The sequence below is a fragment of the Typopeltis vanoorti genome, chromosome 2 (genome assembly GCF_054136105.1).
Source record: "Typopeltis vanoorti isolate ZY-2024b chromosome 2, IOZ_Tvanoo_1.0, whole genome shotgun sequence".
Taxonomy (NCBI): domain Eukaryota; kingdom Metazoa; phylum Arthropoda; class Arachnida; order Uropygi; family Thelyphonidae; genus Typopeltis; species Typopeltis vanoorti.
The window spans coordinates 115,361,077-115,388,003 of record NC_143550.1 but is presented as its reverse complement, the minus strand read 5'-3'; the positions used below and the strand labels follow the sequence as shown (position 1 = coordinate 115,388,003).

General features: G+C 34.6%; 1 protein-coding gene across 1 annotated transcript in view; it reads right to left on the bottom strand.

Annotated features, from left to right (window-relative positions):
- Positions 1–26,927, bottom strand: part of LOC150109359 (uncharacterized) — a 116,005-nt gene that overhangs the window by 74,402 nt on the left and 14,676 nt on the right. The window contains exons 3-5 of the mRNA XM_090407662.1: positions 19,049–19,107; positions 10,996–11,072; positions 5,792–5,856 (exon numbers count right to left, since the gene is read on the bottom strand). Coding sequence (XP_090263788.1) covers positions 5,792–5,856; positions 10,996–11,072; positions 19,049–19,107 — 201 coding nt within the window. The remainder of the gene's footprint in view (positions 1–5,791; positions 5,857–10,995; positions 11,073–19,048; positions 19,108–26,927) is intronic.

Sequence of the window (26,927 nt, the reverse complement as noted above, 5' to 3'; positions counted from 1 at the left end):
TAGTTTTAAAAATAACTTGCCATATTTACTGGAATATAACTGGTCTTCACATATAACTCGCACCCCCTGATTTTACTTTGAGAAAAAAAGAAATTGAAAAGTTTAGCATAACCTTGCACAGAAAAAAAAAGTTTAATCACGTTCACCCCATGGCAATAGTGACTTGTTTCCCGTGGCAAACCACGCACCTTCCATACTAGCTAATACGTCTGCAGATGCAAGTAAAAGCAGGTTGTTTTATTGTATCACTGAATAAGGTACAAACATTTGCAGTCTGTGTAATATATTTCTCAACAAATAGTGCAATTAGAGATAGCTGGGATAAAAATGGTACTAACTAATGAATCACATGTCCCGTCCCCCAAAAACTATGCTATTTAGCTGCAAGCAAAACCATATGCTGCACTGACAAACACTAAAAACTAGATATGTGGGAGTCTTTCCACCCCAGCTCAAATGCAGAGCAACAATAAAAATCAACAGAAAGTGTTAAAATTCGTAAACGTGTTAAAGCTAGGAAATATATAGTGAATATTGTTATGGCACTTTCAGATAATGAATTTGGTTGAAGAGAATTAGCATTTCAATTCAAAAATTGTCATCATCATCATCATCAAATTCCTGCCATGTACCTTCAAGGGGTGTACAGGATATGATAGTACTACAAGAAAAAAATTACACCATTACTAACTTCCTATCTACAATTTTCCTCCAAATCAGTCTGTTACTTGTCAAGACTCCAACATTATCAGATCTTATGTTTCTATCGTCTAAGGCACTTTGTACCGAATCAATCCACCTACATCTTGGTCTTCCTCTGGATCGTTTTCCTGCCAACCTGACATAGAACACTTGTTTTGCTAATCTTGCTTCGCCCATTCTGTTTAAGTGACCATACCACCTGAGATTAGCTCTGCTAACGCATTCCTGGATGCTGACAATGTCAAGTTCTTTCCTAATATCCTCATTTTTAATATGATATTAACACTGATGCCATCTGTTCATGCCCATAATCTTTCTCAGGACTTTCATATCGGTGGTCTCTACTCTTTGGTCAAGTGTTTTACTTCTGACCCAGCTCTCATATCCATAAGTTAAAACTGGTTTGAACACTGTCTTGTATACAGCTAATTTAGTGTTTTGGCTAATTTCTCTCTTATTCCATATGAATTTATTCAATTGACTTCCCACGATACCAGCTTTGCTGATTCTGTTGTCTATTTCTATATTTAATTTACCATCTTCACTAAAAATCTTGCCTAAGTAGCTGAAATGTTTTACTTATAGGTTCTCCATTCAAAATGCGGTTGACATTTTAAATGATTCTGCCTATTTTCACTGTCTTTGTCTTTTTATTGCTAACCTTCGTACTATATCAATTACAACAGCTATTCAATTTAGTCAGAGAATCTTGCAGACTTGTAGTGGATTTATTTAGAAGTATAACATCACCTGCATAAAGCAAAGAGCTGACATTAATATCTCCAAATTTGATATCATGTTTAAAACCACTTTCCTTCATAAAGTGATCCATATAGATAATGAATAACATAGGGGATAATGTACATCCTTTTCTCACACCAGATTTAACATTAAACCATCTTTCTGTACTTCCTTCAATTCTAACTGCTGACTTACAGCTTAAATAAAGACTAAGTATTGCTTGATATAATGCCCCATTGACGCCATATAACTGTGTAACGTATTGAATAGCTTCTCTCTCTCTCTTGGCACCTTGTCATATGCTTTTTCCAGATCGACAAAACTTAAATACAGATCTCTGTTATATTTCCATGCTTTCTCGACTATTTGTCGTAAAATGAAGATCTGATCTTGACAGCCTCTATATGGCCTGAATTCAGCTTGTTCTTCACCAAGCTTTTCTTTCACAATTCTTCTCAACCGTTTCTCAAGTATACTTGCATAGATCTTGCCAGGAACACTCAGTAGGGAAATACCTCTGTAATTCTCACATGCAGTTTTATTTCCCTTTTTATATATGGGTACTATGAGAGCTCTACTCCAATCATCGGGAATTCGTCCCTCTGTCCAGGCTTTCTGAACTATGCAGTGCAGCCACTGTAAGACTCTTATACCACCATACTTCAGCATTTCTGGTCAAATATCATCTACTCCTGCTGCCTTTCCACATTTCAAGCCTTGGATGGCTTTTTCTACTTCAAGTATGGATATGTATTCCTGACTGCATGCCTGGTCAGTGTTTTTTACCACTGTGCTGTCATCACTGCTTGTTTCATTTAGCAGTTTTTCAAAGTAATTACTCCATACTTCAAGGATATCTTTTTCTCCTGTTTTCATGTCACCTTTATCGTCTCTAACTCCTTTTACAGCACTCTTTCCTCCATTCCTAAGCTTCTTCAACAACCTCCAGAATATTTTGCCACCTTCTTGATATTTATTTTCTATATTCTTGCCAAAGTCCTCCCATGACTTTTGTTTAGCTAGTTTTACATAGTGTTTAGCATTCTTGCATTTGTCTCTGTATTCTCTAAGAGCACAAGCTGACTTATTTAACAGGAACTTTTGATATGCTTTCTTCTTTTCCTTCACTGCCTCTTTAACTTCCTGTGTCCACCACTGAGTTCTGATTTTTTTTATCCTTGCAGAGAACCCCCACATGCCTCTCTGGCAGAATCAATCAATGTGTTCTTCAGAATTTGCCACTGAATCTCCAAGGTTTGATTCCTGTTCTCACGCTTTCATTTTTTCCTCAATAATCTTTGTGTATTTTAGTCTACAGTTCACATCTGAGAGCTGCTCAACTTTTATTCGCAAAACTTTTATTCCCAAAATAAAAAATGATGGTACGACATAACAAATTGAAAAATTGTCTGCTGACTTTTATCTTTGACTTGTGCAATCTTTTGTTAATACCACACCAATCATATGCACATATCTTTATTGGCCTAGTACCATGGCTGTCTGTTCATTAGTCATTCGTGAAGGATTGTTCATTAAGTATTTCAAGTCTTGTAAATTACTGCTAATTTTTGTTTTTGGAATAATGGGAAAGCAGATGGTGTTATTTGGTAGGATGCACACAAGGAAACTGCTCTCTAGGCAGGAAATAGCGATTGCAATATATGCGGGGATTTTACAAAAAAAACTGAAAACTTTAGTTTCTGAAAATCAATGTAAAGGAAATTTGCTTTTATATCTAATAAGTTAAACATATTAATTGACAATAAATACTTCCAATCCATATTTGAATGACTTATGATTTAATAAAATCCAAATCGACTTTAGAAAACGGGTACGTTCTTTACGAAACATGAAAAGATATATCACATGATGGTAAAGGAGTCACGCCACGTCTGGATGCCTGATGAATAATGCAACAACTGAACTGGACAAAACTTGTACATCAGTATATCGCTGAGATATATCGATGGCTTGAAAATAGGATGTTTGTTTCTAATTTTCTTATTACTTAATATTATGAAACAGTTGGTAAAGTTTTATTAATTATTGCATTTTTATTTGGTATAGCTGTACTTAATAAAATTGTATTATATTAAGTTAAAATATGTGTCAGCGAAGATGTTTGAAATGTATTTTTTTATGTAATTATTTTTTAAGATGAGCCCTGGGTTGTGTGCCGGAAAAACGTCATTGGCATGCCATGTTTGGCAGGCATGTTAAGTGTTGTCCACCCCTGCTCTAGACTAACCATATATAAAGAATATAATAAATATTTTTTCAATGGTTTCGATAACGAGCCAAATGATATAAATGTGTAACAGATTAGATAAAAACTAATGATGAATTAGGCATTTTAGGGTAAAAACGAAATCATGTTTGTTAATTTTTATACACTGCATAAATCCATCAAAAGGGTTAAGCAAAAACCCTAATATAATAGAGAAACACAGAGATATTATTATTACCGGGAGCCCTAAAATCCTGTCAATGAAATCCCTTTAGTTATAAGCAAAATTAGAAGAAAAAATTTTTAAAAAAATAAAAAATACGTTTCTGCAAATGTGTACTGACTGTGCCCACTCAATCATGGGGCCCGGGTGCATTGCACCCACCGCACCCCCAAGATGGCCAGCCCTGCGCGACTCTTATGGTTTTAAATAATCCCTGTTTGCGTACTACTTTGTATTCAACTGCCCAGTGCCACTGATGATGGCCTGCAATTTTCAGTTGGAAATATATGCCATTTAAATATATTATTCACTCTTTTTCCTTGTGTTATCGTGTTAATTTAAAAAACCTTATGTCAGAAGTATTTCTGAAACAACAATTTCTGAAGTCAACATCTCATAAAAGACAACTGTCACTGTTAAAAATTTGAAAAATTAAAATATAATAAAATTAAGGTGAAGGACAATGCTACTGATATAATGAATCAAACAGACTACACAAAAAAGTATAATCGTTTGGAAGATAGTTCAAAATCAGACCTAGCAAAATCACGTCAAATCAATCCACCAAAGTACAAAAGAAAATGTTTACAAATTACAAATTACAGATTCTTAGTCTTATGAAATGAAGTTCTCCTAACATTTCTGAATGATTAAATTCACTATTCATGCTGCTTATTTATCCAGTTTCTAAACTGAACACTTTGAAAAAAAAAACTGAGTCTTCAAGTTATACAACCACACACAAACTCACAGTCTGGTTATCCTGTGTTGATGATGTTTGCTAATGGGCCTTATAGCACAAACACACTACATGCATTTTTAGTTCCTTAAAACAGACTAGTATCTAAAAATACGTTTTATTACAGATAAAAACTGCTCATTCTTTTTGTTTATAGAAAACCTAAAAAATACATAATCACGCCACACCCAGCCAAATAATAAAACATTAAATAATAAATGCTTAAAACACACAGCCATGTGCAACACAAATACATATTTCACACCACTTTTAAGTCACATCAAAATAGTAAAGACAAACTCCATTCTCAGACACATTCAGAGATGATCAAGTGGCATGAGCATGCATATTGGTTTGTTTTATACAGACAGGGAGAAGTGTTAACATCTGCCTTAAAGAAATGCATATGCTACTAGAATTATAGCAGATCAGGAAATGCAAATCATGATTTCGTCATTTCTCTTTCAATACTAGATTTGATGAACCACAACAATCTATACAGAACCTAAATGATGTTGGATTTAATATCCACTTAATTCAATATACAGAACCTTTTACAAATCTGAAAGGTTACTTTTGGAGTTGATGGCAAGCAATTAGACCCTGTTCTAATCTCAACAAGTACAGCTGCATTAATTTACCCCAAAATTGGGGACACTATAATACTACTCTAGCAAACACCAAAGGACATTCACAAGCACTTCAGTTCTTATTTTTTCCATTATAAGTGAATGATTTCAACTACATATTTCACTTTGTATTGGTTTTGTCAAGTGTTTTTGTACTCTGAGGGTTGTTGCTTTGAATCCAGCAAAATGTCAGCAGAATTAATAAATTTACCAGCCTCTTTTATAATTTATGGTGTTGTGATTTAATATAATGGATTGAACATGTAAACCAAATGGCCAACACCCAACATCCTAAACAAATACTAAAATATAAGCCAAATGGAAAGAGAAGGCAGGGTAGACCTCAAAAAAGGATATTGGATGCATAATGAGACCGGAACAGACCAATATGGTCTATACCTGTAATTAGTGTTATGATGATGATTTAACATAGTTTTTAAAAAAATTAACCTGAGTGAAAAAGTGGTAGATAAAAAGAAAAATCATTTAGGATTGCATTAGAAAAATGAAAAGAACAAAATTTATATTACCTGTTATTCCACATACCATATGTATCATCATTATCAGTCAAGATAAAAGTGGCTGTGTCTTCTCCCTAAAAAAAATAAAATAAAAAATAAAAATAAAAAATCCATATCATTCACAGAAGTTTAACAGGTTAATGAAGTTTAATATCTTTTCACAGAATTTTTCTAGCTCTCTTAATAACAAATGCAAATATTAATCATATTATTATTATTATTAAATAAAATAAAAATAAAATTCTTAAAAATGTCAGTATTATTAAATGGCCATCTCCACATAGAAGACTAACTGCAGGAGATCGACACTTCAAGAAAGGAGGGATATGATAAGCAATTATCTATCAATTGCATATCATATCTTGCCTTAAATCTCATTTACTGACAAAACACAACTACCTCTCAATGAATTGCACTCATTCACTATTCTCCAAAAAAACACTGGTTATTAAACTTTTGCTAATCACACTCTTACTTCCAGAGATGACCAATTTCTCTCCCATCCTGTCATTTATTGCAAAATTTCTCCTACAACTATAAAACGCCTTTGATAACTTATGTTTCTATCATATCCCCTTTTCATCGCAACCAATTCTGTAATAGACTGTAATAGATTTCGTAACCTTCAATCTATCCTGACAGTGTCTAATTTTTAAAGGTACCTGTGGCAGGATTATAAATAATAAATTACCCGACGACCAGAGTAATTAATTTTAATGAAATGAAAGTACAGATATTAAATAACAGTACATCATCAGTGTGTAGAAACAAGCAATGAAAGGAACCAGATTACAAAGTACATACAGCAGTTGGTGGTTTACCAAATAAAACTGTTGCTGCATGATAGAAATTAGTATTATTAAATAATATTATTAAACAACTATTTTTTTGATGGTTACATAAGATAAGAATCTCCCAAACTTTTCGGGAAGAGAGAGAGAGAGAGAGAGACAATCATTCCGATTCAGATTTGGCTGATGTAAAAGGGCTTCACAACTTTCTTTGAAAAGGCATTCATATTTAAACCTGCATCTATGAAGAAGACAAGCTTTATCCCACTGGATATTGTGTTTAGCATCAATACTATGTTGTGCAAGACCAGAATTTTCAGGTTTCATGTATTCGATATAATATTGATGATCATTAATCTTTTTTTCTACAGAACAATCTGTTTCCATCATCATCAAATTCCTGCCATGTACCCTCAAGGGGTGTACAGGATATGATAGTACTACATGAAAAAAATTACATCATTATTAATTTCCTATCTACAATTTTCCTCCAAATCAGTCTGTTACTTGTCAAGACTCCAACATTATCAGATCTTATATTTCTATCGTCTAAGGCACTTTGTACTGTATCAATCCACCTATATCTTGGTCTTCCTCTGGGTCGTTTTCCTGTCAACCTGGCAGAGAACACTTGTTTTGCCAATCAATCCTCGCCCATTCTGTTTAAATGACCATACCACCTGAGTTTAGCTCTGCTAACGCATTCCTGGATGCTGACAATGCCAAGTTCTTTCCTAATATCCTCGTTTTTAATATGATACTGCCATTGATGCCATCTGTTCACACATATAATCTTTCTCAGGACTCTCATATCTGTGGTCTCTAGTCTTTGGTCAAGTGTTTTACTTCTGACCCAGCTATTAGATCCATAAGTTAAAACTGGTTTGAACACTGTCTTGAATACAGATAATTTAGTGTTCCGACTAATTTCTCTCTTATTCCATATGAATTTATTCAATTGACTTCCCACCATACCAGCTTTGCTGATTCTGTTGTCTATTTCTATATTTAATTTACCATCTTCAGTAAAAATCGTGCCTAAATAGCTGAAATGTTTTGCTTGTTGGAACAAGTAAAACATTTCAGCTATCAGGTTCTCCATTCACAACACAGTTGACATTGTCAATGATTCTGCCTATTTTCATTGTCTTTGTCTTTTTATTGCTGACCTTCATACCATATCTATTACAACAGCTATTCAATTTAGTCAGAGAATCTTGCAGACTTGTAGCTTTATTTAGAAGTATAACCTCATCCGCATAAAGCAAAGAGCTGACATTAACATCTCCAATTTTGATATCAGGTTTAATACCACTTTCCTTCATAATGTGATCCATATAGATAATGAATAACAGAGGGGATAATGTACATCCTTGTCTCACACCAGATTTAACATTAAACCATCTTCCTGTACTTTCTTCAATTCTAACTGCTGACTTACAACTCAAATAAAGACTAAGTATTGCTTGATATAATGCCCCATTGACACCATATAACTGCAGCGTATTGAATAGCTTCTCTCTTGGCACCTTGTCATATGCCTTTTCCAGATCAACAAAACTTAAATACAGATCTTTGTTATATTCCCATGCTTTCTCGACTATTTGTCGTAAAGTGAAGATCTGATCCTGACAGCCTCTATTTGGCCTGAATCCAGCTTGTTCTTCACCAAGCTTTTCTTCCACAATTCTTCTCAACCGTTTCTCAAGTATACTTGCATAGATCTTGCCAGGAACACTCAGTAGGGAAATACCTCTGTAATTCTCACATGCAGTTTTATTTCCCTTTTTATATATGGGTACTATGAGAGCTCTACTCCAATCATTGGGAATTCGTCCCTCTGTCCAGGCTTTCTGAACTATGCAGTGCAGCCACTGTAAGACTCTTATACCACCATACTTCAGCATTTCTGGTGGAATATCATCTACTCCTGCTGCCTTTCCAGGTTTCAAGCCTTTGATGGCTTTTTCTAATTCAAGTATGGATATGTATTCCTGACTGCATGCCTGGTCAGTGTTTTTTACCACTGTGCTGTCATCACTGCTTGTTTCATTTAGCAGTAAAGTAATTACTCCATACTTCAAGGATATCTTTTTCTCCCGTTTTCATGTCACCTTTATCATCTCTAATTCCTTTTATAGCACTCTTTCCTCCATTCTTAAGCTTCTTCAACAAGCTCCAGAATATTTTGCCACCTTTTTGATATTTATTTTCTATATTCTTGCCAAAGTTCTCCCATGACTTTTGTTTAGCTAGTTTTACACAGTGTTTAGTATTCTTGCATTTGTCTCTATATTCTCTAAGAGCACAAGCTGCCTTATTTGACAGGAACTTTTGGTATGCTTTCTTCTTTTCCTTCACTGCCTCTTTAACTTCCTGTGTCCACCAGGGAGTTCTGATTTTTTTATCCTTACACACAACCTCACCACATGCCTCTCTGGCAGAATCAATGAATGTTTTCTTCAGAGTTTGCCAGTGAATCTCCAAGGTTTGATTCCTGTTCTCAGACTCTTTCATTTTTTCTTCAATAATCTTTGTGTATTTTAGTCTACTGTTCACATCTGAGAACTGCTCAACTTTTATTCGCTTTAAAACTTTCTTACATGTTATTCTTTTCAATATGAAATTCAATTTTATCCTGCTCAAGACTAAATAGTGATCACTTCCAATTTCAAATCCTCTGTACAGTCTGGTGTCCTGCACCAGGGAGAAAACATCACTATCAACAATAACATAGTCAATGAGACTTTTCTTATTCCTAGTCTCTTCTCTCCATGTGAATTTGTGCACATTTTTATGTTGGAACATGGTGTTAGTAATAACCAGTCCATGTCCTGAGTGGAAATCCAACAGATATTTGCCAATATTATTAGCTTTGCTCTTTTCTCCAAAGTTTCCCAAAATATTTTTGTATTTCTGAGAATCATTTCCTACTCTGCTATTTAGATCCCCAACAAGGACCAACTTTTCCTTTTTCATTGTGTCAGTTGCTTTTTCTAAAGCCTCAAAAAATTCCTCCACTTCTGCCTAAGTAGAACCTTCTGTGGGACATAATCACAAATAAGTCTCATTGTCCAGTTCCCCATTCTCATATTTGCCCACATTACTCTACTTGAGACTGACTGCCATTCAAGAAGATTAGCCTCGTATTTTGTGTTGAATACTATGGCTACTCCTTCTTTTCCTTGATTGTCATTGCCTGAATATAACATTTTGTATTTATTGCTCAGAAAGATCTCACCAGTTTTGGTCTTTTTTTTGTTTCAGTCACCCCTATTATGTCCATCTGGTACTTATCTAATTCCTCAGCTAGCTCCATTTCTTTGCCATTCAGGCTTCTTATGTTGATAGTACCGATCTTTAACTCTGGTGATGTTGAGTTGGGGTTTATTTTCAGATTTGTTCCAGTAGCTGACTTTTCGCTGTTCGCCCTGGTTCCCTGACGAAAACAATGGGGGCCTTGTTTAACCGGGCGACACCCCAGCCGGCAAGAAATTTTGTCATGTTGTACCATCATTCTATATGTTGGTTTAACAATAAGAATACAATTTGGTCGGCTAAATCCCAAATTGCCAGCCCATCCTCGTCCGTTCAGTATTCAAGTAGATATCCAACAGGGTGCACCACGAAAAGGTGAGGATTGGACATTAGGTCAGAAGCCCTGGTCGGTTCTCCACATTCCTTTAAAGGCTATGTGGAGGTCTCCTCTCAGTTATACAGCTTTGACTCTTAAGCACCCCCAGTCTGTTTCCAAAGTATGTTATTCAAATTAAGTGGATATTGAATCCAACATTATTTCAAAGCCAAATAGCAAAATTACAAGAGTTTCATGCCGAATATAGAAACTATAAAAGTTTCGGAGGATCCAAGTGTAAGCAAACCTTTCATGAGGAGGAGCAACTCATAGTAAAGGTGGAGTAAGCTCTGATCACTATCCTTAGTATTTCCCATAATGTAAAACATATCTCCTAGCAGACATGTATGATGTCATACATTATGGGGGGGAGTCACTAAAATGTTTCAAAAAACCTTTTCATGATTTTTTTAGATTTGGTGGATTAAAATAAAATGTTTACCAATAGTGAACATACAATTTTTTTTTTTTAGGTGACTATTGTAAATAGTATCTCTAATTACAAGTTTATTATCTTTATGAAGGTTATTAGTTATAAAAGAACGATAATGATATATCTTGGGAGGTTTACATCAGGATATGATAATTAGTAGGGTTTTTTCCAAATGGAGAACAGCAAGTGAGTGGAATGTGTTGCCAAAGAACGTTATGAGTAAAGATAGTGAATTGTAGGATACCTATATTAAAATGCAGATATTTCACAGAATACTTAAACAGCAATACATGACTACAGCAGGAATGGAAATAATTTCAATTTTATTTTAATATAATAATAAACACAAAGCTACCTTTCGATTTTCCAGTGTCCATTTTGTTATCCGTGCAAATCCATGTTGAGGACCAAGATTCCAAGGACCAAACTGAGCTGAAAAAAAAAACATTCAAAACTTTATAGATATTTTATAAATAATATCATTTAGGCATAGAAAAATCAGAACTCCATGGTGGACACAGGAAGATAAAGAGGCAGTGAAGGAAAAGAAGAAAGAATATCAAAAGTTCCTGGCAAATAAGTCAGCTTGTGCTCTTAGAGAATACAGAGACGAATGTAAGAAAGCGAAACAATGTGTAAAACTAGCTAAACAAAAATCATGGGAAGACTTTGGCAAGAACATAGAAAATAAATATCAAGAAGGTGGTAAGATATTCTGGAGGTTGTTGAAGAAGCTTAGAAATGGAGGAAAAAATGCTGTAAAAGAAGTTAGAGATGATAAAGGTGATATGAAAACAGGAGAAAAAGATATCCTTGAAGTATGGAGTAATTACTTTGAAAAATTGCTAAATGAAACAAGCAGTGATAGCACAGTGGTAAAAAACACTCAACAGGCATACAGTCAGGAACACATATCCATACTTGAAGTAGTAAAAGCCATAAAAGGCTTGAAATGTGGAAAGGCAGCAGGAGTAGATGATATTCGACCAGAAATGCTGAAGTATGGTGGTATAAAAGTGTTACAGTGGCTGCACTGCATAGTTCAGAAAGCCTGGACAAAGGGACGAATTCCCGATGATTGGAGTTGATCTCCAATAGTATCCATATATAAAAAGGGAAATAAAACTGAATGTGAGAATAACAGAGTTATTTCCCTACTGGTTCCTGGCAAGATCTATGCAAAGATACTTGAAAAAAGGTTTTTAAAAGAATTGTGGAGAAAAGCTTAGAGAAGAACAAGCTGGATTCAGGCCAAATAGAGGCTGTCAGGATCAGATCTTCACTTTATGACAAATAGTTGAGAAAGCATAGGAATATAACTAAGATCTGTATTTAAGTTTTGTCGATCTGGAAAAGGCATATGACAAGGTGCCAAGAGAGAAGCTATTCAATATGCTACAGTTATATGGTGTCAATGGGGCATTACATCAAGCAATACTTAGTCTTTATTTAAGCTGTAAGTCAGCAGTTAGAATTGAAGGAAGTACAGGAAGGTGGTTTAATGTTAAATCTGGTGTGAGACAAGGATGTACATTATCCCCTCTGTTATTCATTATCTATATGGATCACATTATGAAGGAAAGTGGTATTAAAAATTATATCATACTTGGAAATGTTAATGTCAGCTCTTTGCTTTATGTGGATGATGTTATACTTCTAAATAAATCTGCTACAGGTTTGCAAGATTCCCTGACTAAATTGAATAACTGTTGTAATAGATATGGTATGAAGGTCAGCAATAAAAAGACAAGGACAATGAAAATAGGCAGAATCATTGAAAATGTCAACTGTGTTGTGAACGGGGAACCTGTGGAATAAGTAAAACATTTCAGCTACTTAGACATGATTTTTACTGAAGATGGTAAATTAAATATAGAAATAGACAACAGAATCAACAAAGCTGGTATGGTAGGCAATCAACTGAATAAATTCATATGGAATAAGAGAGAAATTACTCAGAACACTAAATTAGCTGTATACAAGACAGTGTTCAAACCAGTTTTAACTTATGGATCTGAGAGCTGGGTGAGAAGTAAAACACTTGACCAAAGACTAGAGACCGCAGATATGAGAGTCCTGAGAAAGATTAGAGGTGTGAACAGATGGCATCAATGGCAATATCATATTAAAAATGAGGATATTAGGAAAGAACTTGACATTGTCAACATCCAGGAATGTGTTAGCAGAGCTAATCTTAGGTGGAATGGTCACTTAAACAGAATGGGCAAGGAAAGATTAGCAAAACAAGTGTTCTCTGCCAGGTTGGCAGGAAAATGACCCAGAGGAAGACCAAGATATAGGTGGATTGATTCGGTACAAAGTGCCTTAGACGATAGAAATATAAGATCTGATAATGTTGGAGTCTTGACAAGTAACAGACTGATTTGGAGGAAAATTATAGATAGGAAGTTAGTAATGATGTAAATTTTTCATGTAGTACTATCATATCCTATACACTCCCTTGAGGTATGGGGCATTCAATAATTCAATATCTGTCGTTCTAGAAGATTAACTATGGCTCCATAATACAAATATGACTCAAAAATGAATAATATCCATTTCCTTATTAATAATGTACAGAAAGAATTTTCTGAGTAACAATTCTACTATATAAAATGGAAAGTATTTCATTAAGGAGACTAAACTAGTTAGCTAAGGCAAAATAACGTATGCACTAAGAAATAAACTTTCTAAAAAGTTATGTTAAATAACTTTTTAGAAAGGTATAGCATTATTTATACCTCTAAAAATTTACTACAATGTGTGGGTTCACTGAACATTATACTACTTAACAGATAAAATCCCAATGGCACCATATTTCAAGTTTCATTAGTGCTCTTTTTTATAGATTTAATGGCAACACACACAAGCTCAATATGCTAAATCCCAGTAAATAGGCTTATATACGTTGTTTACTCATAACTATTATTTTTCAGGAAATAACATAACAATTAAATGTTGTCTTTACCACTTTTGTGATATGTTCCTCAACTTCAAATCTCTATCCACCATTACCCGAAGATCCCTTGATGCCTCCAGTTCCTCCAGTACTGTTCCACCAAGCAGTGCATGCAGTATTTCATCTGTGGATGGCAATGTTCAAAACCTTATGCTCAGCTATGTTATTTAAATAAATTTTATTTATAAATAAGCAAGTCTTTAGCAGTCAAAAATAAGACGCTTAACCCATTAACATACAAAGATGTCTATGACACATCTTTTGTTCATTGCACCAAAATTGATTTTGACGTATCACAGACGTAACGAAGTTCGCATCAATTTCAAATGAATTTCATACAAAGACGTCTGTGACATGTCTTTTGTTAATTGCACCAAAATCGATTTTGACGTATCACAGATGTTACGAAGTTCGCATCAATTTCAAAGGAATTTAAAGTTTAAAAATAATTTATATGTCAAAGGGTTAAAGTCTCTATCTAGCCCGTACTTTCCAGAAGTTTTTAATAAGTGACCTTTCACAAAAAGAAATCTTTCTTTTGATGAAAGGTCACCCATTGAAATAAGCCTAACCTACAGGAACCCATCAAGAGTGTCACAAGGAATTTCGTATTATATCCCATAGTATGAAAATTCCTTGAAAAACATAAAAACTTCCTTATAATTCAATTTATAAGGATATTTCTTATAATAACCACTCATCATTATCAACAGCTTTCTTCACTCCACTACTAGACAAATGCCTTTCCATGTTTTTTCCATTTTGGCTGGTCTTGTGCATCTCTTCACTGTAAATGTCCATAGCTTGTTATCTCATCATCTACTGGTCCACCTGATTTCTGATAAACAATTCTCGGTGTCCATTCCGTTGCTCTCTTTGTCCATCTTGTTAATTATTCTCAGCACGTCCTGCCCAGTGCCATTTGTTGCCCTTTATTACTAATGCAATGTCCATTACCTTTACTTCCTTATCATCATCAAATTCCTGCCATGTACCCTCAAGAGGTGTACAGGATATGATAGTACTACATGAAAAATTTACATCATTACTAACTTCCTATCTACAATTTTCTTCCACATCAGTCTGTTATTTGTCAAGACTACACCATTATCAGATCTGATAATTCTATCGTCTAAGGCACTTTGTACCGTATCAATCCACCTATATCTTGGTCTTCCTCTCGGTTGTTTTCCTGCCAACCTAGCAGAGAACACTTGTTTTGCTGATCTTTCCTCGCCCATGTTGTTTAAGTGACCATACCAACTGAAATTAGCTCTGTTAACGCATTCCTGGATGCTGACAATGTCAAGTTCTTTCCTAATATCCTCGTTTTTAATATGATACTGCCATTGATGCCATCTGTTCACACCTTTAATCTTTCTCAGAATTCTCATATCTGCGGTCTCTAGTCTTTGGTCAAGTGTTTTACTTCTCAGCTCTCAGATCCATAAGTTAAAACTGATTTGAACACTGTCTTGTATATAGCTAATTTAGTGTTCTGACTAATTTCTCTCTTATTCCATATGAATTTATTCAATTCACTTCCTATCATACCAGCATTGTTGATTCTGTTGTCTATTTCCATATTTAATTTACCATCTTCACTAAAAATTGTGCCTAAGTAGCTGAAATGTTTTACTTGTTCCACAGGTTCTCCATTCACAACACAGTTGACATTTTCAATGATTCTGCCTATTTTCATTGTCTTTGTCTTTTTATTGCTGACTTTCATACCATATCTATTACAACAGCTATTCAATTTAGTCAGAGAATCTTGCAGACTTGTAGCTTTATTTAGAAGTATAACCTCATCTGCATAAAGCAAAGAGCTGAGATTAACATCTGCAATTTTGATATCAGGTTTCATACCATTTTCCTTCATAATGTGATCCATATAGATAATGAATAACAGAGGGGATAATGTACATCCTTGTCTGACACCAGATTTAACATTAAACCACCTTCCTGTACTTCCTTCAATTCTAACTGCTGACTTACAACTCAAATAAAGACTAAGTATTGCTTGATATAATGCCCTATTAACACCATATAACTGTAGCGTTTGGAATAGCTTCTCTTTTGGCACCTTGTCATATGCCTTTTCTAGATCGACAAAACTTAAATACAGATCTTTGTTATATTCCCATGATTTTTCAACTATTTGTCGTAAAGTGAAGATATAATCCTGACAGCCTCTATTTGGCCTGAATCCAGCTTGTTCTTCACCAAGCTTTTGTCGATCTAGAAAAGGCTCTAGGTTTCACTATAATAGGTCATTTTTGGGAGCATACTGGTCGTAGATCTTTCTTTTTAGGCAGTTCAGTGCTTTTAAATATCTCTCTATGATGATTAAAAACCTTTCGTCCTGATATTATTTTTGGTGTCAATTCTGTTGTTCTCTTTGTCCATTTGTTAGACATTCTTATCTCATCTCATCATGCAAACTTCTGAAAGCTGAAATTTCATTATCAAGTTTATGGTTGTTCATAATGATTTGTCCTAGATATTGTAGCCAGAAGAGTTAACTGTTGTACAGAAAGCTTAGTCTGCATATGAAAAGAAACAGGCTGTGCAAGCTAAAGATAACCCCAAAAGAAATCTATCGATATGCTGCAAGTAAAAGAAAGAATAAATATGAAAGAATAACTCTAATGAATGCAGATGGTGTGAGGGTGACTGATGCAGAAGAGGTGTTAAACTAAAACTTTTGCTAAAAGCTATCAACCTGGTGTTTTGCAACATTGAGCTCACTGCTACCTCTTCACTGGATAAAGAAACTCGGGTGCATGAGGAGGAAATATTAGAGCTGTTGTACAAACTGAATAAGAATTCAGCAATAGAGACTGGTGGGATATCAGCATGGGTACTAAAAGGGTGTTCAGCTAAACTGGCTATTAACTAGGCTATATATTTGAAGTATCAAAACACAGAAGATCCAATAAAAGTGGAAAGAATGTATGGTAATCTCATTGCAAAAGTGTGGCGCAAAGACCAATATATCTAACTATTGACCAATCAGTATCTAAGGAGTGGTGGTGGTGAAGATTTTGGAAAAGTTGTTTAGGACTCACGTTCAGAAATGAACTGACAGTGAATCTCTATTTTGCAATGAAGAGTATGGGTTTACTAAGGGAAGGTCATGTTTTAGCAATTGTTCACATTCTATAATAATGTTACAATTGAACTAGACAAAGAGACTGAATACACCAGGATACTTTTGGATTTTCTAAACTTTTAACAGAATACAGCATAGAAGACTATTGCATAAATTGGAGAATATGGGTTTGGATTATAAAATATTAGCATGAATAACAGGATGGCTCACTGACAGATATCAAAAAGTGGTATATGAGGGGAGAGTCTGCAAAATTTAAGGTAACCAGTCATACCACAAGGATCATTTCTTGGTCCACTATTATTCAATACGTACATAAATGACATTGGAAAGAATTTGACAGGCAACATAGAGCTATTTACTGATGCAAAGATAGGTAGGATAATCGGGAATGCGGTTGATATGCAGTACTTGCATAATGATTTGAATAGGCTGGAACTGTGGGCATGGGAAAATGGATGTGGTATTATATTGATGGAATTATGCTAGAAGAAACCGATTAGGCTAGGGATCTTGGAGTGTTAGTAGATAGCAAGTTAAAGTTCAGAAGCCATATAATTGCAATGCTGAAATGAACTCTGTCATGTTAAGATAAGGATATCATTTTGCCTCTTTACAAGGCCTTGATATGACCTCACTTGGACTATTGTGTGCAGGTCTGGTCTACTGGTTTTTGTTATGATTCTCATACAGTGAAGAGAGTGCAAAGGAGAGTGTTAAAAATGATATCAAGATTGTGGAATACTGATTATGAAGACTGACTGAGAATTTGTAGACTGCAGACACCGGCAAACAGAAGAGGGGTGATATGATTGAGACTTACAAACTTCTGAAAGGGTCATACAGGATTTCACTTCGTGAAATTTTTCAATTTATAGAAGGTGAGAAAAGGACAAGGGTTTTGAAGCTGAGAATGAATTGCAAAGATTGCAAATTCTTAAAAAAAACCACTCATAGAGTGTTTTTTTTCGAGATTTTTCTCTCATTATTCTAACACGTGTGTTGTGTCTCTATAAATTCTTCACCATGAATTATATATTTTGCCTACTAACAAAGGTCTTGAAAAAATTCCATTTGAAGTTCTGACTATAGTACTGCAATGCTTAAAACATGAGTTCATACTGGACTGCACTACTATTCCTAGTTCCTTTACCTTTGTTGTTTTGAGTAATATATTAAGTTATCTTGGATTTTTGCTGTACAAAATGAAGGACTTAATAATGTAAGCTGTTAAATCTTAAAATATCATTTCCCCAAATTCATATCCTATTTAAATATGCCTAAACGTTTACCTTTGCTCAGTTTAATTGTCCTCCATGTTCTCCTGGAAACAAGATGACTATGCAATACATACACAATTACTAGAATTCAAATACATGTTGTCAAATTTATTTCCTACATTCAATTCCTCTGCATCAATATCATAAGAAATCAAGTTAGTTCAAGAAGACTTGACAAAGTCTTGTTGAACTAACTTGACAAACTTACTTTTGACAAAGGGTAAATTTGTCAAATAAGTTTACTTGGCTTAAAATTGTTTATAATTTTATTGACCACTAAGCATCTTTGCAGACATTCATGAAAAATTCTATTTTCCAATCATGATTGTTAAACTTGCAGACTAATAATTCTTTATTTTGCTTTCTGGCAAATATGGACACAGGTAATATTTGTATTTCTTCTGTGTAGCTTGTGGAACTTTTCAACAAACTAATGAATTCCTATTATTAAAGTTAGCAGCATGACTACTTTCTTACTGCATTTAGCATGATGGAATATATACTAGTACTTTTGATACCTGGTCGAGCTTCATACAAGCAAATCTTTTTGTTGAATTATTTTTTAGTTGTTAAAATATCTTTAAGTTTACTATATGTAAAAAATGTTGCAGGCTTCATTTATGCCTATATCTAGTCCTGCACAAATGTAAGTACAAAATGCCAAATAATTCATTAGCCATGAAACATAACTCATAACCATAAAAAAACCGGTTATCATCAGCCATGTGACTAATATTAAAAATTTTATGATTACATAATGGTAAACACTACAATAATCTTAGGTCTTTAAATCCTTTAAATAATATTAGAGATGTATAATTTAATATCTATGCAATGCAATAATAGATAAAACTAGAATAATGCATAGATAAAATTTCATGTGAAATTTCAGTTTCAGATAAGAGAATAAATTTTATGCTCTTTCAAAGAATATAACACTTACAGCATAAAACTTTCATAAGAGTATTGATTCAAAATTAAATAACACACTGATAAAGTTAGCTAATAATTCTTCTAACTTTATATCATTTCATTAAAAAATTTAATAACTTACGAAATACAACAGGTATTCCTCCTCGAATGGCTTTTTTGTTATCAAAAATAGCCTTCTTGCTGTAAACAGAAAAGTATAATTTTATATAATAAAACAAATTAAAATCCATAATTAAATTTAATAATGGTAAGTGCCAGCTGGATTTCTGTTCAGGACAGACCAGTCTTCACTAACATCATATTTCAACATACAGTAGGCATAAATTTACATAGAGAGAAGACATAAGAAAGTCTTATGTTATTGTTGATAGTATATTTTCATACTGGTTTAGGATAACTGGAACTTATTGACACTTTAATTTTAAGCAGGATAAAATAAATATCATATTGCAAAGAAAAATATGTTAGTAAGAAAGTTTCAAAAATAATTAAAGCAAAGCAGCTTTTAGAGGTGAACTGCAGACTCAACTATACAAATATTCTTTATGGAAAAAAAAAGTTTCAAAATAAGAACAAAATCATTTCAGTAGCAAACCCAAAGAAAGTTTAAGTACAGAGGCATATGGTAATGTTGTCTGCAATTGTTTTTTTTTTTTTTTGAAAAAAAAAAACAAAAAAACAATTGTAATGATAAAATAGGACATCACTGTTACTGAAAGAAGACTATCTATATATAAAAAAGAATGTTTTTCTCATGTTATGTTAAATAGAATTTAGCTTTGATGTAGTTTAATAAATAATTAAGTTGTAAAATTATTTTTTTTTTCCACTAGAGGTCATGCCAGAAGAATAACCCCTGATCAAATCATTGTTTCTTTAGCTTAGTGTGTGTAATGTAACTCAGCTTGTACTTGTATATTTGTATATACTCCAGATGATGATGATCTTAATATGAAGATCGAAACATCGGGAAATTAAAATAGTTATTTATAACATAACACAGTTGTAAAGTCCATAATTTCTAAAATGAACTAGTAAAACATTTCAACTAGTTAGGTGTAATTCTTAGAAAAGTTGGTAAATGATTAAATATGGAAAATTTAGAGAACAGAATAAACAGAGACAGATGGTGGGGAGCCAGCTGAATCAATTTAAATGAAATAAGTGTGTACAGCCCAAACACTAAATTAGTGGTATACAATATAGTGTTCAAACCAATTGAAACTTATAGTTCTGAGAGTTGGGTTAGAAATAAAGCACTTGATCCAAGAAAAGAAACCAGATATGAATTCAAAGAAAACCAGGCTGGTCTGGTTGGCCAAGTGGTTAGCGTATCTGCTCTCCAGCTAAAAGGCTGTGGGTTCGAATCCCACCCTAGGCTTGGATGTTTTTGATTGTCTGTGAAAATACTAGTGCTAGTGGTGGATGGTAGATGGCATTGGTGCAGTTGTGGTTCATTGTAGTTGTTGACAGTGGAGATAGAGAGTTGTAGAGTAGGTGCCCTCCCTCAATGAGTCCTTGGACCCCCTGGAAGTGTCAAGTAATAATAATAAAATACAATTTAGCCGGTCTGGTTGGCCGAGTGATTAGTGTATGCACTCTCCAGCGAAAAGGTTGCAGGTTCAAATCCTGCTGTGGGCATGTGTTTGTGATTGTCTGTGAAAATACTGGTGGTGGTAGATGGCATTGGTGTAGATGATGAACATAGTTGTAATTGGTGGAGACAGAAAGTTGTAGAGTAGGTGCCCTCCCTCGATCAGTCTTTGGACTCCCTGGAGGTGCTATGTAATAATAATAAAAAGTAGGGAACTGAACAGATCAGCATCAACGGCAGAACCATATTAAAAATGAAGATATTAGGAAGGAACTTGACATTGTTAATTCAGAATGTTAACCTTTCCTCTTACCTACAGTGATATGGTCATTTAAACAGAATGTAAGAGGAAAGGTTAATAAAGTAACTGTTCATGCCTAGATGGAAAGATAGAGACTGAGAGGAAGACCAAGAACAAATATACATCATGTTCATAGTTGTATTTCCATAGCTATTGCTATGATTCATGTAGAAGTTTCTGGGGAAAAAAAAAAAACTTATGTTAAATGGAATGCAAATAAATAATTTGCAGACTAAATTTAACTATTTACAAGCCAATGTTTTATTAACTGAAGTTTGAATTATTAGAGGTACTTTAACAATACACAGTCACTGAAAACAGGTAATGAAGTGACCTCAAAGAAGAAGGACAATCACATGCATGGAAGACAACAGTGATGCTCTTCATGGTAATTTCTGTTATTAATGCTGACAGGTAGGGCAGTGCACCCAAATCTATGCAAGATCATTACTATCAGTTCTGTTACACTGACCCAGGTTCTGTAGAACTTGTGCCACTCATAGGAACAGTGTCTCCGATTTAAACTGGGATTTATGAAGTAGTGTGGCATTTTTCCATCTGACGAAATTATCTTCCTCCAAAGAATGTTGTGCTAGTTACTGCGTTTTGGTTGTCCATTCTGTATGTAATATTATGTTGTTTTTTTCTTAACCAAGGTAATCTTCTCCTATCTGTCTGAAATACTGAATTCCATACTGGCAGGGGATGCTGCAGACACTTTGGAAGGAGAGAGGATCCTAGCAATTCTTGATTTGTCTTAGGAAGGTAAAAACTTTGTTCAGAGGTTTGTATACAGTTTTGATTTGGTATTGTTTCAGGATGAATCCCAGTTCATTGGTTTTACCTTTGATGTAAAGTAAAGACCTAAAACTTGGTCTTCCTCTTGGTCTCTTTCTTGACATCTTGGCATCAAACACCTATTTTTGCTAACCTTTCCTTTCCATTAAAGTGACCGTTCACACATTCTGAATGGAAGAAAGCATAGCTATTTCACAAATTCCAATTTAAACTAGAGAGAATGTTCCTGAAAGTGGAACAAGTTCTAGAGAACCGTGGTATGATCCTGTATAGATTTTGGTACACTGTCCTACCCATCAGCACTAATAACAGAAATTAACACGAAGGGCACCACTGTTGCCCTTCATGCACATGATGTCCTTGTTCTCAAGGTCATTTTCTGACTTCCGTGACTGTATTGATAAAGTGCCTCTGATGATGCGAGCTAATGAAACCTCAGCTTGTAAATAATTAATTTTATTAGTCAGTAAATTATTTATTTGCATACCAGTTTCTATGTAAATTTTTGTTCCAAAAACTTCAACATGAATCATGTTAAAAGTATGACTAATTGTTTGCATATAAAATTTTCTAATTTGTTTAAAATGGAAATATTAACAAACAAAAAGTTGATGTAAGTAGTAGAAGTAACACATGGGACACAAGTGTCGGATTCAATATCATCTCATATAGTAATAATGGAAAATGTCACCCTGATGTGGTTTAGACGTGATATGGTGGGATGGAGGGCTAGGCAGGAACAAGCTTCATGGAACAAAAGCTGTAATGGAACTCATAAATTAAGGAAACAGACTGATGTTCAGTGGCTTACCCAAATATATTATGCAAAGATAATTGCTGTAATAATGAGAAGAACACTGTGGATAAGGAGGTGATAGCCCAACTGTATACAACACTAATTAGGTCTCATTTGAATTTCTGTATACAGATCTTGTCATTTGACTATATTAGTGATAAGGAAACATTGGGGATAGTGTACAGGTGAATAACTAAAACTGTCTCAGGACTCTGGAATATTGACTACAATGAAAGATTGAGCGATTGTGGCCTTCAGAGCTTGGCTGATAGGAAGAGGAGGCGGTGATATGATTGAGGCGTATAAGTTGGTGAGAGGAGCCTATCAGATAGATCCAGAACGTTGTTGCATGGGTAATGGTCAATGTGAGAATGAGAGGTCAATCTCTGGAAACAATGGTCATGTGAATAATTAGGGAAGTGAAAAGGAGTTCTTTTTGTATGGTGAGTGGTGAAAGAGTGGAATGCATTTCCAGAGTGGGTAGCAAGTGCTCCAATACTGAATGTCTTCAAGGCAAAGCATAATAGTTATTATGGTATGTGAGTATTTGCAATGAGTTTTTCATCTAAATGGACATTTGGATGCAATACAAAAAATTCAAATCATCTTCCATGATGGTTTTGACAGATTTTTGATATTCACAGTGCTCTATCAAATGTTAATACTTTTATAAAAATTCAAAATGATATATATCAGTTATTCCAATATTTATAATCAGGCTAGATGGAATTTACTAAAATTGGCTATTTAAAATGTAGACCAGATTATGCTCATGTAGTTCAATTTTGGTTTCAATCTTATCATTTTGGCTAGATGAAATTTAACAACAATTAGTAGGTCAGGATCACTATTAAAAATTGTAAAGTTATTTAAATTTCGGTTTCATTTAAAACATTAAATGAATCATTACTAAAATGTTATTAAGTTTTATAATCCTTACTGTACCTTTTGACTCACTGTCAAAACTGATTTAAATGAAGCTGCAAACAGTTGTTTTTATCAAACATGATATACAGTTGTATATCATGTTTGATAAAATCACAAGAGGTCCAAAATCACAAATGCAAGCCCCGAAAACATACTTCTCAATACATAATTCTTCAAATAAGAAGTTACTGGAAACAGATTTAACTGAAATTCTAGATGCAACCCACAGAGTGCTAGTAGTGGAGTGAATGCCAAGCACACAATCTGGAATAACAGAACTACAAACCAAAATAGCAGAACCCTCAACGACTTTGCTCCCAAGAGCACACTGTGATCCTAGGACCTCCAGAACCCACATACTACAATGTGGCAGGACTTCCTGAATGCCCTTGACTTAACAATATTCAAAAATATTGTCCACAATACCAATTAAGTGCAACAGACTACCTTAGCTCAGATCATAATCTAGTTTACTCCAAATGGGTTGAGAATTCAAAAATATCCCAGATTGCTTCCCACTCATCAACCGCAAAAGAAACTAACAATCACTCTACATGAATCCAATGATCCAGTTCCATTCATTAACTTAGAGAAAAGAACTTGATGACTGAATTTCAAGCTTGGAAAAGCAAATAACAAATGCTTTAACAGCTGATACTGCTAATATGCCACACACAAATTCTATCCAACTCCTGGACAAGATTAAAAACCTCTCTGAAAAGAACAGAGCCAGGCAACAATACCACAAAATAACCCTGAGTTCTGAACAGGACTAAAGATGAAGTTCAATATGCTCAGAAGCCATCAAAATCAACAGCAGACGTTTGTTGTTGATTTTGATAGAGGAATAGACACTCTGGAAAATGGCCAAAGCTCTATGCATGGACAAAGCTGAAGCGCTTTTGTCAAAAAACACTCTAGAGAAGCAGTACAATCCAAACAATGGGATTTTTTGTAGTCTAAGCATTTTAGCATGCAGTATACCTAGGTGTATGCTTCACTGATAAAGTCCTTTGACTACAAAAATCCCCTACTGAGGTACACAAAATCATTACCAAACTTAGGAATAAAACAGCTATAATGAACAAATACATAGCCAAATGGATAGTGGCACAGGCTCTTCCAACCAACAGACTATGAATCCAAATCCCACCATGGGCATGGAGGTTTTTTGAATGCCTTTAGGTTGGAAATTTCATTACCCAGTGAGCGACTACTACCCTGTTTGGAAAAAAAAAAAATTCCAAATTTGTCTTTAGAACAGGGTTTTTAGATTATTTATTAGCCTACCCACTGTACTAATGTACTATAGGTTTTCAAGCTTCTGTATATGATATTCACATAAAAAAATTAATAATTTTTTTAAAAAAAAAAAAACCCTTCCTGGATTCAAGACTGATTGAAAAGATTTTTTCCCCTATATAATAAATCAGACAATTTAATACCAAAATTAAATAAAACAAATTATGTCAATGGGAAACAGGAAAAAACCTGTGCTAGATTCGATTATTGTGATAATGTGAATGGTGTCACTATACGTCAATATGAAACATCTTTTTTGATTTATGACTGTCTCTCTGTTGGGGTGCTTAAGGGTCAAAGCTGTATAACTGAGAGGAGACCTCCACATAGCCTTTAAAGGAATGCGGAGAACCGAACAGGGCTTCTGACCTAATGTTCAATCCTCACCTTCTCGTGGTGCACCCTGTTGGGTATCTACTTTGATACTGAACGAACGAGGATGGGCTGGCAATTTGGGATTTAGCCGACCAAATTGTATTCTTATTGGTTAAACCAAAATAAAAAATGATGGTACAACATGACAAAATTTCATGCCGGCTGGGGCGTCGCCCGGTTAAACAAGGCCCCCGTTGTTTTCGCCAGGGAACCAGGGCGAACAGCGAAAAGTCAGCTACTGGAACAAATATGAAAACAAACCCCAACTCAACATCACCAGAGTTAAAGATCGGTACTATCAACGTAAGAAGCCTGAATGGCAAAGAAATGGAGCTAGCTGAGGAATTAGATAAGTACCAGATCGACATAATAGGGGTGACTGAAACAAAAAAGACCAAAACTGGTGAGGTCTTTCTGAGCAATAAATACAAAATGTTATATTCTGGCAATGACAATCAAGGAAAAGAAGGAGTAGCCATAGTATTCAACACAAAATACGAGGCTAATCTTCTTGAATGGCAGTCAGTCTCAAGTAGAGTAATGTGGGCAAATATGAGAATGGTGAACTGGACAATGAGACTTATTTGTGCCTATGGTCCCACAGAAGGTTCTACTAAGGTAGAAGTAGAGGAATTTTTTGAGGCTTTAGAAAAAGCAACTGACACAATGAAAAAGGAAAAGTTGGTCCTTGTTGGGGATCTAAATAGTAGAGTAGGAAATGATTGTGAGACATACAAAAATATTTTGGGAAAATTTGGAGAAAAGAGCAAAGCTAATAATAATGGCAAATATCTGTTGGATTTCTGCTCAGGACATGGACTGGTTATTACTAACACCATGTTCCAACATAAAAATGTGCACAAATTCACATGGAGAGAAGAGGCTAGGAATAAGAAAAGTCTCATTGACTATGTTATTGTTGATAGTGATGTTTTCTCCCTGGTGCAGGACACCAGAGTGTACAGAGGATTTGAAATTGGAAGTGATCACTATTTAGTCTTGAGCAGGATAAAATTGAATTTCATATTGAAAAGAATAACATGTAAGAAAGTTTTAAAGCGAATAAAAGTTGAGCAGCTCTCAGATGTGAACTGTAGACTAAAATACAGAAAGATTATTGAAAAGAAAATGAAAGAGTTTGAGAACAGGAATCAAACCTTGGAGATTCAGTGGCAAACTCTGAAGGAAACATTGATTGATTCTGCCAGAGAGGCATGTGGTGAGGTTGTGTGCAAGGAAAAAAAAATCAGAACTCCCTGGTGGACACAGGAAGTTAAAGAGGCAGTGAAGGAAAAGAAGAAAGCATATCAAAAGTTCCTGGCAAATAAGTCAGCTTTTACTCTTACAGAATACAGAGACAAATGTAAGAAAGCTAAACAGTGTGTAAAACTGGCTAAACAAAAGTCATGGGAGGACTTTGGCAAGAATATAGAAAATAAATATCAAGAAGGTGGCAAAATATTCTGGAGGTTGTTGAAGAAGCTTAGGAATGGAGGAAAGTGTGCTGTAAAAGGAATTAGAGATGATAAAGGTGAAATGAAAACAGGAGAAAAAGATATCCTTGAAGTATGGAGTAATTACTTTGAAAAACTGCTAAATGAAACAAGCAGTGATGACAGCACAGTGGTAAAAATCACTGACCAGGCATGCAGTCAGGAATACATATCCATACTTGAAGTAGAAAAAGCCATCAAAGGCTTGAAATGTGGAAAGGCAGCAGGAGTAGATGATATTCGACCAGAAATGCTGAAGTATGGTGGTATAAGAGTCTTACAGTGGCTGCACTGCATAGTTCAGAAAGCCTGGACAGAGGGACGAATTCCCGATGATTGGAGTAAAGCTCTCATAGTACCCATATATAAAAAGGGAAATAAGACTGAATGTGAGAATTACAGAGGTATTTCCCT